Here is a 19,229-nt window from a genome sequence, read left to right as displayed (position 1 = left end):
TTATAAATAAAACGCTGTAATTAAAAAGGGCGTATTTAATTAATAGATAAATATAAATTGATAATAATATTATGTATAATAATAAATAAAGATGTATATAACATGACATATGTTTAATATGTAATTAAAATATTTGAATATAAAAAATTGTGTAGGTGGTATTCGTATTTATCTAGTCAGACATATATTTTGGAATATATTTATAATATGTACTTACAATAATTGAATAATTTATTTATAATAACATATCAAGTTATATATTATCATAAGTATATTAATTTACTACTTACAGTACCCATTACTACCCAAAATGCAAATTCGTAACAATTATTAGAATTTATAGTTTGTTTGCTTAAGTTATTAGGGTTAATTTTATGACTAATAATATAATAATGAATTTAATTAATTAAATGGTTACCTAAACATAGATTTTATATAACTGACAGGTGTATTATAACTTTTAACATATACAATGTATAATAATTTTCCCTAGAATTGTTTTAATTATCTAGGTTAATAATAAATTAAAATATTTTTATTTTCTAGTTATTAAAAAATATTTACATTTTTCTAATGTTTGGTAATTTAAAATTAAATCAACTTAATTTTTATAATTGATCTTTATTTCAAATTTTTGCTTTATTTTATTATTAGTTCTACAAAGGTGTCTTTTTATAATATTAATCAAGATTAAAACCTTTACTTTTTAGGCTAAACTATAAAAATACATAAATGCTTACAACCATAAGTATTAAAAAAGGGGGAATAGTAAGTTACCACTTTGATGTACATAAAGATTCGAGTGATCGTCATTTAGTAGGTTATTGTAAGGTATATTTGTTATTTTTAATTCAATTATAAATAATTGCTAAAAACGATTTTGAGCGGAGTCCTATATTATTATATAAATCTTATATAATATCTTATGATATATTTATATTTCTATAACAGTAATTAATTTTACTATTAGTAAAATTGTAGTTAACATTAATTTTTGCCAAAAATATTTGCAATTATCATATTAATATATATAATGTATATCATATTATGTTATTGTTATTAACCCTTAGGGATATCGACTTACCGTAAAACAATTTGAATAGGTTTGTAGTATAAATAGGAAATATAATAAAATTAATATAAATGTTGAATAATGTCATTATGGATATAAACTATAATGATAGATAAACGTGAACATTTTTAATTTAATTGAACAATATTTTATAATTAAAACCGTTATTTTCGTAAATAAATATCCAACTTAGTGCAAATTATAGATTGTTTAGTTTTAGTATTAATTATTTATGAGTAACCATGTATTCTATTTTCAATTCTTTGTTACAAAGAATGAACATTATATACATTTATTTAACTACAAAATAATTTGCAAATCTTTGTGATTTAATGAATTTTGTCAAAATTTGAACATGAAATGCTTATAAAACAAAAATTGCTCTTATGTATCTTTAATATTTTTAAATTGGTATTTTTCTATAATAAAAACTTATGAGGAACATTGAATTAAATTTTTAAGCTTTTTTAATCAACAATTTTTCTATTAATATTAAATGTCTATTTTAAAATAAATTGAAAATATTTATTAGTAACTCTTATACTCTAAATGAGTAAAATTTTTTAAAAATTATACAGTGTATAGCAAATGCTAATAAAGAAATTTGGTGAAAATTTTAAATATTGACATTAATTTGTTTTTAAATTATATCAAAATAATTCAATTCTATCAAATCTTAGTTTTACGAAAAAATTCCGATTTTTCCATAATTTCTTTTTGTTTTTCCGACTATTTTGAAAAGTATTGGTAATTCTTAATTTTTCTTTAATTAAAATTCTATCTAATTTTACTTTCTTACAAAAAGAAATATATAGAAATTGAAAGTCGGAGCATTGTTTCTATTATATTATGTGTACATTGATATACACATAATATAACACACATTATTGTAAATTTAATACATTTATCGTTCTACTTTGAATCTAAAATCAATAAACAATATATGTTTGAAAATATATGTATGAACTAAATTTCTCACAGGAAACTTTAAATGCTAGTATATTATATAATTTGCACAAAAGATAGTTTTATTTAAACATTAAAAGTGTTATTTATAACCAAAATATTAAAATTATTTGTTTTAGAATTTTTATTTTCAAAAGACATTTCTATGAATACATGTATCTATAATATTTATTTCTATTTACAATTATTGAAAATGATAAAAATAATAATATAATTAACTGTATATCAAATGATTTAAACAATTTTAGTAGATTTAAATAAAATATAATTATATAATTGTATACAAAGAATATCTGCTCAATACTATTATTTATAATTAAGAAGTATTAAGAATAATAATATATTTTATATTATATTCAAATAATAGTAATAATACAAAGACATTTTTAGAGAAATTGATCATTTAAGTTTTAATTATTTTTGTCATCTAATATTTCAAATTCTTCAAATTCCATGTCAAATACTGGTATGGTACTCATTTTCTTTCTAATAACTACTAAAGCTTTCCATGACATATCATCTGAAGATGCGCTTGATAGTTTTGACAAATTATCGTCTGTTATTTGAGGACTTGGTGTTTTTCGTTGTTCTTCGTCATCGTCGTCTTCTTCTTCTTCTTGTATGGCTTCCACTTGTTTTTCACCTCGTTTGTGTTCTTCTATTAATTCAATTCTACTTCCACAGCTATTACTTTTTACTAGTCTAAGCTTTACATTTTCTTCTTTTTGATGTCTTATTTCATCCATAATAGTCATTGTCATAGGACTGCATACCTCTCCTCTGGTGCTGGATATTACCTTACCGCCATAATAAGTAACACTTGTACCAAATTTTCTAATTTTATTAAGTATTTCAGCTGATACTGGTCTTCCAACTATTTCTACAGTTGTTTTGTCTGTTAAGTAATCTTCGTCGTCACTGCTGTATCCGTCAGCCCGCTGATTCGTCTCAGATGATTCTGTGTCAAAGCTTGCTTCACTGCCTACTCCTGATGAAATGCTTCCGCTATCCGTCCATCTATTGTGTATACTCGTTCCCATATCGACAGACACACATTTTTTAAGTTTTGACTTGTATGTTTCTGGAATAACTCGTACTTCTTGTGTCGGTCTTGGTCCTGTTTTTGGATTTTGATTATTCATACTTGGTGGTAGTGGTATTTTTAGCTCTTTTTGAAATAATTGTCTTGTACTTAGTACTTTATCTGGATCTGGCAGTTCATTATCATTAAGTTTTTTATTTGGCTTAAGAGGGTGATAATAAAAATGTTTTTTCAATGTTTCTGTGTGTGATTTATTTTCTTTATGGATAAGGAAGTCCATTGATTTAGGTCTTTCAAGGGTTGGTGGATCTTCAATGTTTATACATAAATCAGATTGAGATTTATACTTAATGTTTTTGTTGGATTTTGAAGATTCTTTTTCAAGAGTTAAATTAATAGCACTACTATATTTTTTTGACGGGGTTGTTTGTATAATTATTGGTTTTTGTTTCATGTTATTTTCAAACAAATGGTTTTCTGATGTCGCTTTTATTAATGTTGGTGGCTTGTTTATTGATATCTCGACAGGTTCTTCTTGCAGATTATATAAACTTCTAGATCTGGTAACGACTTCCTTGTGAACTTGTTGATTTTCTGGTTCGTAAGTCAGTTGTTCTTCTTGATAAGTTTTCCAAGTAGATGTTGTTGGCATTTTGTACATAAGACGTTTTTCATCCACCTTTTTTACCATTTCTGTTGATTTGAACTTTTCTTCAATTACTTTAGCATGATCATTAGGTTTAACGTTATAATTTCTTGCTTCTGTTAAATCTTCACCCACTGTAGTCTGTAAAGTAACTTGGTGTTTAGCCGAATTTTCATCTACACATTGAAATCCAGTTATATTTAATGTTTCAACTTCTGAAGAACAAGTTACATATGCACTTTGAGTTGACTCGGTACTGCTTTCATTGGTATCTGTAGATTCTTGATTTGTTTTAATATCAGATGAAGTTATCATCTCTCGGTAACTTTTTCCAAAAGGCCTAGTAGTTGAATTATAAATTTCATATCGGCTTGTACATCTATTTCCTTGACCTACACGATTGAAACGTTTCGCCAATGGTGCATTCTGTAAAAAAAGTTATGAAAATTAACTAGTATTTTTCAAAACTATAATCTTAAAATATTAATTTAAAACAATAATTAGGTTTATTTTAAAATCTTCAAATTTTTATATCATATCTTTATGTTTACGATTTGTTATTTTATATTATTATATCTATAGTAATAATAAAAAAATGTTAATGGTTCTATGGTCATTTGAATTTTAAAAAGAAGATTTATACAAATTCTTTACTACATTTAAATTCTTAAGTTTATAAACTTATAAACAAAAAAAACTAACTTATTTTTTTTATTTTATAAATTAAAATATAATTCGAAGAACGATGAACATTCATCGTGATATTTACTGTGAAAACGTTTGCATAATTTATAAGTTGTGTTTTATGGTTATACTTTTAATTTTATTAACATTTTTGGTACATACCGTACGTTCAAATGAATTTCCATTAAATTAAATACAAATATTCTGCTATCAAAAATAATTTATCTAATCTAACACACAGACGAAAATAAAGGGTTCTAATTTACATTCAAGTTTATCTAATTCAAATGCATATTAATATATTATAAACACAAACATAAATATATTATATAAATAACACCATTAAATGTTGAGCTTTATAGTTTTTTTACACGAAACAATAACTTTTATTTTGAAATAATCTGTTTATGATTTACGATTACCTCATTTGGTATGTATTGTCTGAGCTTTGGTCGTGATGCTGATGCTGATCTAGTTCTACACCTCGGAACTACTTCCATTTTCTTTTTCTTTGTTTCGTTTTCCAACTCTTTCAGCATACGACTAAAATAAACATATTCATTAATCATTACAAACAAATAAATGTTTCAACCTATTATTTTTATCATCATTAAAAATTATAATTGAATAAAATTTAATATTATTTTAAAAACCTACGACTGTTTATTATTTTTTTTACCCAAACCAAAAAAGCCATTAATCATAACTTAATTAATTTTTTTCCTATAAAAATATAGTCTATATATGTATGATATCTCTTGGGACTGTGATAAATTTAATACCATTTATCATTTGCCTTACCTTATAGTAAGAAGTGGTGGTGTTCTATACGGTGTCTTCAATCTCACCCTAGGTATTAGTTCTTGGTCAGGCCTCCTGTTTTGATCCCAACAGAACCGATGGAAGAACTGTTCATCTTCATCATCTGTTCTAGGCGAAAATCCTTCTGGGTCGCTTTGTATATAGCTATAAGAATATATCATTTTATAAAATTATTTTTCAATTTTTTATAATATTATATTGATTGTTTATGTTTAGTACATAGATTTTCTTTTTGCATTAATATATATATTGCGTATTATCCTACCAAACATTCATTTATGTTCTTACTCAGTTCAGTGGTGCCATTGTCGAGCTATTTTGGATCTATTATTATTTATCATTTTTATTGCGCAACACAAAAACCGTACCGTGTCATCATTTAATACATTTTGATTACGGTTTCGACGCCAATTCTGAAGTATCATCCCCCAAAGAAATCCAATACGGTTTTAACCAGTTAACTACCGTAAGTGCACATGGCTGCGGTAAAACTAGTACTATAGGTCATTATTTTGGCTGTTTTGATTTATTTTAAATGAGTTAGTGTTTAATATTAAGAAAAATCTACTTCTGCCATGCTTTCGTATCATCTATAATGGTTTTCGCCGTCTGTTATTGCATTTAGTGAGTTATGATGAACAATATTAATATAATGATATTTCGGAGAAATAAATCTGTATTTTACATATATCATTGGCATAATCATAGTACATTTTTGTTATAAGTCAATCGTTATTCGTTATATAATGTTATATTATTTTATTTTCGAACGTCATCGGTTTATGGTATACAAAAAAACGCGTCTCCCATTTTCCATGAATTTAGTATTTTAAAGTGTAGTAGTACCTACTTTAAGATAAGACGCATCTTTCGTCTATATTATTTAAAAGTTTTTGTAAAGGAATAAGCTGCAGTTATTCGTAACTCTACGACTGTTATTAAAAATGTATAGTAGATATTACATAATGGATGGTACCTTTATTACCTTAGTACCTTAAGTTTGTAAAATCCTAGTAAAATCTTGGTAAAATAATAGCTAAATGGGCTATATGGTGATTTTATTTTTAGTTTAACATCTATTTAAACACGAAATACATAAATTACATGATATTAGTTATTATGATATTTATTGATAATAAACACACATACTTAATATATATTATACTTTAGATAAAATAGAATTTATATAATTATATTATTTTTATAACATTTTAATTAATTAAAATTATTAAAATTTTGAATTTTTATAATTAATATAATAATTTACAAAATATTCTTTTCGTCTATAGTAATATATATTATAAATTTTAATATTATATGAGTTAGATATACACAAATTGTATATCATTATTAATATATAAAATAGTATTAATTACTTTAAAGAGTTTTTAGACTTGAGTTATATTATTTTAAGTTTGATTGTTATATTCAAATTAAATATGTTTTTTTCACATTTAGAAACAAATATACTTAATAGAGTTAATATTAATGGCACACTTGTAAATTTTTTGATTATTTAATTAGAAATATTACATATTTTATACAAAACATTTTTAGCCATACTTTTTTAAAAATAATGTATAAACAAATTAATGGGTGATCAAGTAGTAGTGATACATAAAACATAAATGCCTCTCACTAATAAAAAATATCTGGTGCTGTCACTGTTGATGAATTTATTGAAATTGAAGTAATGTAATTAATAATTATGTACTATAATATTATAGTGCTTACTCGTAATTAATTTGATAAAATTTGAGAAAATATTATAAATACAAGTTATATAATATAAGAAGAGCTTAAATTATATATAATACAAAAGTATGCTAAGCGGATAATAATTTTATTTAGCGATTGTCGAATGTTATATATTGTTGAACATTTCGATCAACAATTTTTTTGACGAATCTTTAAAATTCTTGTTACCTAGGTACGACTTACAGAAAGTTTTTAAATTTTATAATTATATTCTTTTTTTAGTTTTTCATTTAGTATATGTTATATTCAATACACTATAAATATTTTTCTTTTTTATTTTTATGATCACTAACAATTTTCAAAATCGATCATAAACCGAATTCATGATTGATTTTTTTCATAAGCTTTTTATCTACCTACTAAATTTAGAATAATAATACACTAGCTTTTCCCAAGATATACAAAATGAGACAATTTTTAACTGAGTATCACTAAGTTTTTGTATTCTGTTTGGTTTTATTTTCCATGAAAATGTTATTATTACTTTTGGATCATAATTTATTTAAGTCTTAACGCCTTGTAGTCGGCAATTTATTGTACACTAACGCCTATTGAATCCATCCTAACTGTAGGTATCTATTAGGTACGATGTTGGTTGTTTAGTCATAATAATTAATAATTTTTTCTATGAATTATATCTTATATATAATATAAAATATTATATACCTTTTTTTCTGAATGCATAATAAAAATCATGATATTATTCGGTATTCCTATAACCAATATAAATGTAAACCAATGTATATCTGTTGTCAAAAAAAATAATTTTTATGTCATTGATATTTGATTACTTTTACACTTTCATAAATGGCATTTATTAAATGATTTAAATGTGCCACAGATTTTTAAACTTTAATTAACCTACAATTTGGGATTATGTATAACTTTAACAAATTATTAAGTGCCGTTATTGGGTGTACTATGCTATTTTTCATAAATATCAATTCATGTAATATGATATAATATTATTATTGTATTTGCATATTGTAACTAGGTACTTAGTTATTGGTGATTGTATATATTAGATTTGCAGATTGTACTTATGTATTATTATATAAATTAAATTAAAAATAATTCATAATTTTTAAATATATTTTTATCTATACGTATAATAGAATAATATTTTTCTATTGTACATGGTTACTATACCATTTTTATGGATGGAAAAACAATTGAATTTTTATTTTTTGAAAATACAAAATATTGATATCAAAACTAGGTAGTTAGATAGTATATTATTAGTAATGTTATAATTTTATAATAGACTTGTAGGTAATATAAAATATACAGTAATTTGGAACACTGTTGTATTAGTTTTTAGTTTTAACCAATTTAGGTGAACAACTAAAATAATAACAAAAATGATTATTAAAATCAAATAATCATTTCCGATTTTGTAATCAACAGTGTTGTCAAATATTGTAAAATTATCAAAATTATTAATATTAATATATATTATATACCGCATAATAATATATAATATGAAGGAACTACTTTAAATATTTAGTATTTATTATTTGGGTTTCCATGCTGTTTATTTTGTAAGAATATATTAAAAAATATATTAACATTTTCCTTTCACAAGGGTGGATTTAAATTATTTTTTTTTTTATTAAATATCTAATGGGTACTTATTTAATGACCTAATGGCTAATAGTTATTATTACATATTGCTTACATAATATTCCGAAAAAAGTATTTTATACTTGATTCAATATTTCTTATAATTATATATGTATAGTATATACTTTTACTATAAATATCAGCACTCAAATTTACCTGTATTAAATTATTATCAAGAGAAGTATAGATATAAATTGAAAAATATATCAATTTAATTTTTATCTTACCTCATTAAATACAAGGGTTTTTATGAAAAAAAGATTTTATCGGATAAATCTATTCTATAACTTTAATTTTATAATACATTACTTTTACAGAATTGTTATGATTTAAAAACACTTGCTTAATAATATGATAGTTAGATAGATATGTTTATAATATGTTTTGAATGTCAAATTAAAAAAGTTATTCATTAAGTATATTTATCGTGTATTTGTTAAATATACTAATTTCTCACATCACTCACACCGAGCAGTCGTGGCCGAGCGGTTAAGGCGTCTGACTAGAAATCAGATTCCCTCTGGGAGCGTAGGTTCGAATCCTACCGACTGCGAATTTTTTTTATGTTTTCGATAAGTACATTTTTTTAGAATTTTAAATTAATATTTTATTAAAATATTTATATATTTGCTTACTTAGTCCTTACAAACCACATCACAACCAGCATATAATTTTATAATTCAGTACAACAGCTAATTGCGGTCATAAAAATTGTTATTTTAGCTTCTATTGGAGTGAACAGACCTATTACAGACCTATTACAGAATTTTAAGATAAGAATATTTTACGTTGGTTTTTTACAAAATTAAAATTGTTTAGGAGGATGTATATTTTTAAATTGTGATATGGTTTGATTATTTTATGTCAATTTAAATATTAGATAATCTATTTTTGGCTTTGCAGAATGCAAATTTGTGTGTTGTACTTTTGTAAGACAATGATAATGCATGCCTTTTAATGTAGATTTTAAAATAAATTGTCAAATTTATAATTGTATGAGTTTTAATTATTAAAAAGTATATAGAAAATGTAATTGTATTAACTTAAAATATCTAAACATATTAAAAATAACTAATAAGTATGAGTACCTAGCGATCGATTTTGGTAAACATTTTTAAATATGTCAAATAAACTATGTCACGCGCGTGAATTCTCTGAATTCTTACTTGGACGGTTTCACCACAAAACAACTTTGAACTTTTATAGTTATATAGAGTTTATTTTTTATTATTTTGTTTGACCTGACCACCGACTGTTTTAAGATGTCTGACTTTGAAGTATCACAAACACGTAATAATAGTAGAACGATTATGTTCAGACCTTTTACCCTCTACGTTACGTATGCAGCGTATATATTTTGGTGGGGTTGTAATTTAATATTTTTCCAACATACATGCTTTTAAATTGCTTTATTTCTGAACTTTCAAAACTGAATGTATCCCATATAATATATATTATGCTTAAAATCAAAAATATTTAATGTATTGCCAAATAAAAAGCAGTACTTATATATATATAATTTATGTTTTGTACATATTATATTTATTTATTAGGTTAACTTTATTTTTCATTGGTATTTTAGTGAGTAGAGACTGTAGCTAAAAATTTAAATATTTTGTGCTATTATTTTTTGCCCACGTTAAGTAGTGTTTAAAAAAAACCTATAGAATTCAGTTATCTCAGAAATGTCATTTCCTCCTTCAAAATTAATATTAGCATGTATTGGTATTCTAACTTTATTGTAATTTAATTAAGCATTTTGTATTGCAGAAATTTAAACAATTACCATAAGAAGTTTGTTTTTAAAATAATTTAAAAATACTTTGATGACTTCTTTGTTTACTTAAGTAGTAACCTAACCTTATTTATAATATCGTCATAAAATTGTTTTATTTTTTATTACTTTATGAATGTACCTATTTACCTATATAATCATCAAAAACGTAAATGATTTGTTTTTAATGAGTTTTAAAATAATGTTTCTTTTAGTTCAACCCTATATTTTCACTGACTTTAATTCAATTATACATTTCGATTCTTTGTTATACAACATTAATCTTTGTCTATATCCTTTGGCTTTTGAGTAAAAAAAATTCAAAAGTACCTACATCGAATATATAAGTTTGGTTGTTACAATAAAATTTCATCTTGATTAAACTGATACAGTCAGTAGTAGGTATAATACCTACGATTTATTTAATAGATCCATTAAAAATAATGACAAAGCATACCATCACAAAGTTGACTTTTTCTGCATGTGTTAACATTTTTTTCACCACCACTTGTGCAATTCTAAAAGGTCACAGGCGACTATGAAGACGACCGCATTTGTGGTAAATTTATAATTTGTATGGTATATTATATCGATTCTGTTATCTACAAACTACATGCTTACGTTAACAGAAATGCCGTACATTTAAAGACGAATATATTTTCTCACATCTGTAGGTAGTGACTTATAAATAAACCATAAAAAACTTAATAAAATAGAAAGTTGTAAGTTACAGTGTATATTTGTATATAAAACATGCAATTTTATCGCGATGGTCTGTGTATATATGTACCTTGTTCGGCTATATTTTTAATTTGTTTCTAGTGCTGCTTTTGGGAAAAATTGTAATCTAACAAAAGTAAGCTTTTGGAATTTAAAATAAGCACAACTACTGTATAGCTACTGTTATTTAAATTAATGGGAAATGAGTTTTCTGAATTTCATAGTTATAAAACTAAATTTACATAAGCAAAACATTAGATGGCAAAATGCTTTAACATCAACTATAGGTATAATTAATCACGAAACGATTCATATAATATAAAAATGTTCATATTGTATTAATATTTAACAGTAAAGTTCAAAAATTCATTACTAAGCTAACATTAGTAATTAAGATTTAGTTAATTTTTGACTAAAAAGATTTCAAATATTTTTTAAGATAATATAACATGAAATATTGTAACACATTATTTAAGAGTTGTAAATGAATAAATCTTTGAGTGAAAGAGTATTATAAAATTACAAAACTATAAATAAAATATTTTAATAATAAATTATAAATTTATACTATCTCTGGATAACTGACTAAAACAATTTTCTTGTTCGTTTACAAATTAAATTCATGATTTTTTTTTTCAAATTTGTAAGAATTTTTAAAAATATAATTTCATTCCTATATATTGCATCAAAATCTTTTATATTATTATTTATTGTTTTAAAAATAATAGCATAAACAAATATTTTTTAGGAAATAATATATTTTATTTATTTCATTTTTTCATATTAATTTAGATAAACAGTTATTTATTTTATACTTTAGCTAGATGTATAACCTGATTACACGTGTAAATATTGCTTTGGGTATTGTTTTTTTATACTTAATTTTTACTTTGCATGCAGATTTAAACTGATTACTGTTTAGGATACCATATTTAATTTATTATTATGCTTTTTATAATATATATATATATATATTTATATAGCTACGTAGTATTTTATAAAATTGGGAATATCATAACAAAATACTTAAATTACTTTTTCCATATAAACATTATTACATTTATTTACTGTTCATAATGTTGTTGAAAACTATACATAGATAACAAACAAACATATAAACAAGAATAAATTATGAATGTTTTATGAACAAAAATATGTTTAAAAGATTTCAGAAATAAACTGATTTTAAAAGTTATTATTTCAATTGATATATATGTGTTATACTATTAAATAATTATTTATCATAAATTATGAATCTCGACCTCTGTATGAATCTTCAAAATATATTTTTATAGATAATACATCTTAAATTTACATGAAAAACAAAACAAGAAAAGATCTACCTATATAGTATTATATTTTATGATTTTAAAAATGTTTATGTATAAAAAACCGTTACTTCCAATATTACATCCGTTTTATATTTTTGCAAAACCATTTTTAAAGATTATTATCCTTAGAATTAATAATAACTCAGAAACTGTTCGTTCAAATGTTGATTTAGATACATCAACATTAAAAAAAAATTGGTTCTTATATGGGAAAGAATAAGTTTGTATCGTTATAGAACACTTCTTTAATAGTGAATACTAATAACTTAATTGTAAAAGAAAAAACTGTGGTATGCATGTTTGGTAAATCATTTTGTATATATAATATATTTAAATTACAAGTTTATCTGGCTAGTATTGTTTCACACAATTAATACTAGTAGTATCCCTGGATCCCTGCAAGATTGGTGAGACTGGTAAAGGCATGCGTGCAGCACTCTAAATGCAAAATTAAGTTCAACGGAGAGTTATCTGAAGATTTCTCGGTAGAAACAGGTCTTAGGCAGGAAGATGCTTTGTCCCCTACATTATTTAACACAACCCTAGAGTCAGTAGTGAGAGAAGTACTTGTTGGTGGCACGGGTCTGAACATAGGAGAAGGACATCAAATTACACTAACAGCATATGCGGACGACGTAATAATTATAGGAGGAACTGAAAAAGATATAATACGGACGGCAGAAAAACTAATAAGCAAGGGGAAAGAAATTGAACTACAAATTAATGAGCAAAAAATGAAATATTTAATAATATCACGAAGAGAACATGTACAAGATTCGTTAGTAGTTGGAGACTTTACCTTCGAAAAGGTATCAAACTTCAAGTACCTAGGAGTAGATATCAACCAACAAGCAAATAGCCACGAAGAAATTAATAGGAGAATTACGGCAGGAAATAAGTGCTATTTTGCGCTTGTACCATTATTCAAGTCAAAATTACTGTCCAGAAATACAAAACTAAGATAGTATAAAGTGCTCATTAGACCTATAGTCCTGTATGCCTGTGGAGCGTGGGCATCAACAAAGTCGGACGAAAAAAGACTGCTACTATTTGAAAGAAAAATATTGCGTAGAATCTATGGGCCCAAAAGAAACGAGGAGAACACTTATGAACGATGAACTAATGCAGAATTAAGGGCAATATTCAACGAAACAAACATAGTAGGAATTCTTAAAAGCAGACCGATAAGCTGGGCTGGACACGTTTGGAGAGCGGAGTGCCAAATAGTGCATAACATCATATTATGGAAACCAGACAAGAAACGGCCGATAGGGAGACCAAGACAACGATGGTCTGACCGAGACAGAGATGACCTTAAGCTCATGGGAATACGAGAGGGAGAACGACTGGCGAAGAACAGAGAAGTATGGAGAGGTGAGTAGAAGCGGCGATGGACCTACAGCTCGGAATAAGCCAAAAAAAAAAAAAAATACTAGTAGTAGTTGGAAATATATTTGTTTTAATTTTCCTTATTTATAGGATTAGAATAAAATAAATAAATTTTTGTTACTCAGTATATTACATAGTTGGAACAATATTATATATTAATGGCGTATCTATACCTTGATGTTTTTTTTTAGAATTAGGTGGCTATTAGGTATTAGGTGTGTATATATAGTTGTCTATATTATAATTACTATAGTGCTAAAAATATTTGATTGGTTATACATTTTTAATACTTTATCGTCCTCGTAGTTAACATTAAAATATATATATATTTTATTCCGTAGGTATTCATAAATTTTAAGTACATATTGTATCATTATTGTCTATCCCATATGCAGTCATATATGGTGTTAAGATACAGGCATTATTCAATATTCTGTATATACTACTCATGTAATATTGAGTTAAATGTGTGAAATAATTTATGTAAAAAAAGTATTACTTTGCCAATTTTTATATGCATATTATTATCGTAAAATTCAAAATTATCAGTACTTATACTAACAATATATTTTATATGAATCAACAGTCGAATTTTATTTTTATTTTATAAAAAATTTCATTAATACTCATAAACTAGTCTAGCTGTGAAACGGAAATTTGTAGAACAGAAAAAAAAATTTCATTGATTATAGAATTGTATTGACGGTGAAAAGTGCATTTTTATCAAGCCGAGTGATTCGATGTGCTATGAAACATATAGTAAGACATACCTATACGTTACGTAAACCCAGAGAAATGTATACCGTGACTAAAGTTTAAAGTGAATATAGCAGTGCGCGCGCGACCTTGCTTAATAATATATTATTCTTTGGATTATCGCGCGATGAGGCTGTGACGACTCGGAGACATTTTGGTGAAAGCGATATCGACAAAAAATATAATACTAATATATATATAATATTGTACCTTTATTACCTACACGCCACAAATGGCGTGTCTTAGGTATATATTATAATGCAAATTTTTGACTTTGGAGAATTTTGTTTACCTCAACGTGGTATGGTATAATATATATATTATATTATATTTGTGAATTTTTCGCACGCGCCTTTTGATATTGTATGGCATACTTATCAGTATTAATTTAGCTATATGGATGCCTCTAATCAAATTTTCCATTTTCATAGGTGTTGTCAATTATACCCGCAATAGTTATACAATAAAATAAAAAATGAATCAAATTAAAACCATATTGTTATCCTTAAAACTATGTCATTATCCCTTTCCTGGGCACTTTTCTGGTGATTTTGCTAACACGAATTCTATTCATCAAGCGGAACGCACGTGTAAACTTACTTAATATTTTTCTCACAAATATTAATAATCAACGTTCGCATCAGCTGTCGATAATAATCTGTACAACTTTGATAACATGCAGTCGATTGTGCAGTTGTTTTCGCGTTCGAATACTGTAGATAAATATGCATCATATAATATTATTGTGCATTGATGATGTCATAGTCTTGATGCGATTGACGAGTGCCAGTTGTCGACGGAAATCATGGGGCATTACTTTATGGCAGAAATCATCATGTCGTCGTCAAATTATGTTTACACATACAATATTACATAATGATCAATTTTCTCACACAGTTATTTGGTTGAATTTGTTTTTATTTGTATTAATCTATAGGTTCGTGTGCCATAAATCGCAATTTATATAAAGCGTAGTGCCGTAGTCGCCCGCACGTCTCGGGTCGACGGTCGCACATTGAGATTCTGTTGCGCTCGCGAGTCGCGATCATATTGTGCCGCCTAGCAATAATATAAATTATAAATATATAATATTATTATGCTGCACCGAGCAGACCATGCCTGACAGCTTTTGTCCGGTTTGTGAGTTTATTACGTGATGTATTTGCGAATAAGTAAATATTAAATTCAATTCCGAGACAGTAACACGAATGATTTTTCGGTCTAGCTGCGGCGTGGGTTATCGTTCGTAATTGTGGTACCTATACGTATACCGTTGCGGAATATGATAATAAATAATAATCATTTATATATGATATAAACATTGAACATAACATTATATTTTCTTACAGATGGTAACGAGTTATAAGTTTTATTTTAACCGTATCCGTTATTGCGTGTTTTATATTCTCGTTACCCGCGTCACCATATAATCTTCTATTTTATTCTATTTTTCGTGTTGCCAAACGCTATCATCATTGTAATACTGTCGCATTTTTTTGCTTTTTTATTTTTTTTCTAATTGGCTGATTTGTACCTACTATTTTCTTCATGAAGCATCGTATGTACGTAATACAACACCGAATATGCATAGTGTACCGTGTACCTATACATTTAATTATGTCAGCTGTCTTTCACCGATGTAATTTGACACTAAAAAACCGATGATTAATTGTATCTATAGGTACGTTATACGTATAAACTTTTGTCATTTACTTATTGTATATTATCTAAACTTGTGAATCTAAGTTTTTATAAGAAACACAAATCGCTAATATGTCTTTAAATTATTATGATGTTTACACGAAGGCCGAGTCCTTGTAATTTCCATTGGTTTGAGTAAAAGTAATAATATAATTTCGATGTCATATAGTTATTTAACGATTATCTATTAAATATAACACTATGTTATTAGTTTAGCAATTATTTCCTACATTAAATAAGCATAATGCAACAACGGGATAGCGGAAGCCTTTATTGTTATTATTTTGAATTTTTTAACTTGAACTATGGTAATTTAAATAATTATTATACATTTAATACGAGTATTCTACTCTACTGACTACGTCAATATCAGAGTAAAGTATTATGTATATGTCTTGTATAATTACTAATTAGTAATTACTAACTAATGAATCCACATGAAATAATACGAAAACAATTTTTTGTTTACCATATAATACAAGTTCATATAACAGTTAACAAAAAATAAATAAATTTAGCATTTCTAATTCAGGACTCAAACTTGACTTAGTATATATATATTATTTATCTTAATTTATATTAAGTACTTGAAAATCATAACTTTTTAAGATTATGTACATGATAAAACCACGAAAGTATTGTAATTTATTAGAAATATTATTAAACTTTTAAATTATTAAAAAGTGTAAAACATGAAACTTTAATAAATTCAATAAATGATCAATAATAATTATTTATTTGTTAAAATAATCGCCTTCTAGGCATATTTAATGTATTATACTAGCTACTTTGTTTATTTCATTAAAAATTAATTTGTGTTCTTATACCATACAAATCTATAGTTATATTTAGGTCATATTTAAGTACTTTATGTTTTTTTGGTGCTTGTACACCAAATATTTACCGAATTTACATAACACTTTTATGTACCTGACTTCTATTAATCAATATTTTCATTACATTTCCTTATCCATTATTATGTATATATTTTAAATTCTGATCACGTTTTTATTTTATTTCGTGGTTTTCTGTGAAGAAATGTCATAAAAGATAAAAAAAAATCCTTTTAGAAGAAAATTCACATTTCGAGAGTAATCTGATCTGTGGCTTACCTAAGTTGATGTGGGCCTAATACATTTGACTGAAATTGATATTTAAAACGTGTCGAAGAAATATGGTAATACAGAAGCATATATTTTCTATGGCCCGCATGTATGTTGATAAATGATAACATATTATAGTATAATATACATCATTAGAGTTTAGCTCTAATTATCATAATTTATTATTACTTATATCACGTTCATATTTTCTTAAGTTCTTTTGTCTATATTTGTTTGTATTGTAACAAGTATTTTAAATTATTTGATAATTATTTTTAATGACCATGCTATTAAAATAATATGTTGAAAATAATGAATTAGTTATTGCAAACGCTTTTCATCTGCCTTAAGGTGTCAAGATAATTTTAAACGTTATTAAGGTTACGTTAATGAGTTGTAAATGTATACCTAATCGATTAGGTCAGCGATAACAATAAGAAACAAAAGACAATAATATGTATTCGTTAACGAAAAAAGTGTATCTTTCACGAATATCACTAATTATTGTTAATTAGCGCCTGTTGCGTCACGGACAATATAATATTCGCGGGAGATAACTATAAAAATCTATGAGGTACTAATTTATATACTATGATTTCACTCTCTATGCTTTCTGCCCATTTTATGATGAAGCCTCTCTGCTCGCCAAATCCGGTCATTCACAGTGGTATATTCGATTTCCTTCCATATCAAATAATTTCATTTGTGTGTATATAGTGCGTTCCACATATCTATTCCGCAGGTGGATGTTACGGTCTGTCAGACCAATCTAATGGACATACACTCCAGAGGCCCCCTCATGAGCGTGACGTCATATCCGACTGACGTAGATCCGGCTTTTTGCGAATTGGGAGTTTGGAATTTTAGGCTTTGTTTTATGTAATTGTATAGAATAATATTATTTACTATGGTTGAGTTCAGAGAACTTTCGACTAAAATACTATACGCATAGTTGATTATCTACGCTTTATCAAGTTATTATTTTCAACATTTTTATTGTTATTTTTTTTCATTGAGATTAGTTAGATTTAAATTTTGAGTCGTAAATTATTATTTTTTAAACATTTTATATAATATTCTTTAAATTGAGATTTCATTATATTGTTTTAGTTAAAATTAATGTAAAAGGACAGCTGAGAGAAGTTTTATTAAGTATATAGTCTTTTAATACCTTACAAATACTATATATAACAAAATTGGAGACAGTAATCTGTTGGGATTTTGTCGAGTAAATACATATCAATCTTAGTCTCACGAGAAAATTACACAACATATTTATTTAGCTCCACGCAAGTCACGCTGTGGAACTGTTCTATATATTTTCAGCTGTCAACGATAGCTGTCACTATGTTGACATTTAACATTTACTTTAATGCCTAATTCTAACGCAACTTTGGTAAAATATAGTTGTTGAGTTATATTATAAAATTTTTGTCGATAGTCATATCTGACTTGTGAAATCTTTACGAATCATAAATACAGCATGATTACGGTAATATATACAGATGGTAACTATAGTTACTAGCCTTATTATAGATTACATAGCAAGTAAGCCAATAAGTAGTAGAAGTCAACTATTATAGCATGATATATTTAATGTAACTTAGACGTGATAGCTATCAGGCGCATATAATCTTAATAATTATAGTGTTAATTTGAGTTTATTCGCGCATGATATACTTAAATGAAAACCATAATAGATAAAAGTTAAATAATAAATATATTACTGGTTATATAAACAATTTTAATAGTTTCGTTTTTGGATAAAACATTTTGTAATCGTATAACTAACAAAAACTAAACGTTAAAAAAATGAAAAAAAAACGGTGGATTCATACGTAA

The 19,229-nt window shown here is 25.6% G+C and overlaps 2 protein-coding genes and 1 non-coding gene across 6 annotated transcripts in view; 2 read left to right on the top strand and 1 right to left on the bottom strand.

Annotated features, from left to right (window-relative positions):
• Window positions 1–19,229, top strand: part of LOC132928175 (calcium uniporter protein, mitochondrial) — a 71,996-nt gene that overhangs the window by 20,013 nt on the left and 32,754 nt on the right. The window lies entirely within an intron of this gene.
• Window positions 2,075–19,229, bottom strand: part of LOC132917074 (uncharacterized) — a 28,470-nt gene continuing 11,315 nt past the window's right edge. For all 4 annotated transcript variants that reach the window (XM_060977615.1, XM_060977616.1, XM_060977614.1 and 1 more), the window contains 3 exons: window positions 5,212–5,376; window positions 4,833–4,953; window positions 2,075–4,152 (listed from right to left, as the gene is read on the bottom strand). In XM_060977615.1, the coding sequence (XP_060833598.1) occupies window positions 2,449–4,152; window positions 4,833–4,953; window positions 5,212–5,376 (1,990 nt within the window). In that variant the 3' untranslated portion in view covers window positions 2,075–2,448. The remainder of the gene's footprint in view (window positions 4,153–4,832; window positions 4,954–5,211; window positions 5,377–19,229) is intronic.
• On the top strand, window positions 9,085–9,166 carry Trnas-aga (transfer RNA serine (anticodon AGA)). The gene has a single exon. It is a non-coding gene; the product is annotated as a tRNA-Ser (tRNA).

The sequence above is a fragment of the Rhopalosiphum padi genome, chromosome 1 (genome assembly GCF_020882245.1).
Source record: "Rhopalosiphum padi isolate XX-2018 chromosome 1, ASM2088224v1, whole genome shotgun sequence".
NCBI classification, from domain to species: domain Eukaryota; kingdom Metazoa; phylum Arthropoda; class Insecta; order Hemiptera; family Aphididae; genus Rhopalosiphum; species Rhopalosiphum padi.
The sequence above is the reverse complement of the archived record's forward strand: the minus strand, read 5'-3'. Positions and strand labels throughout refer to the sequence as shown.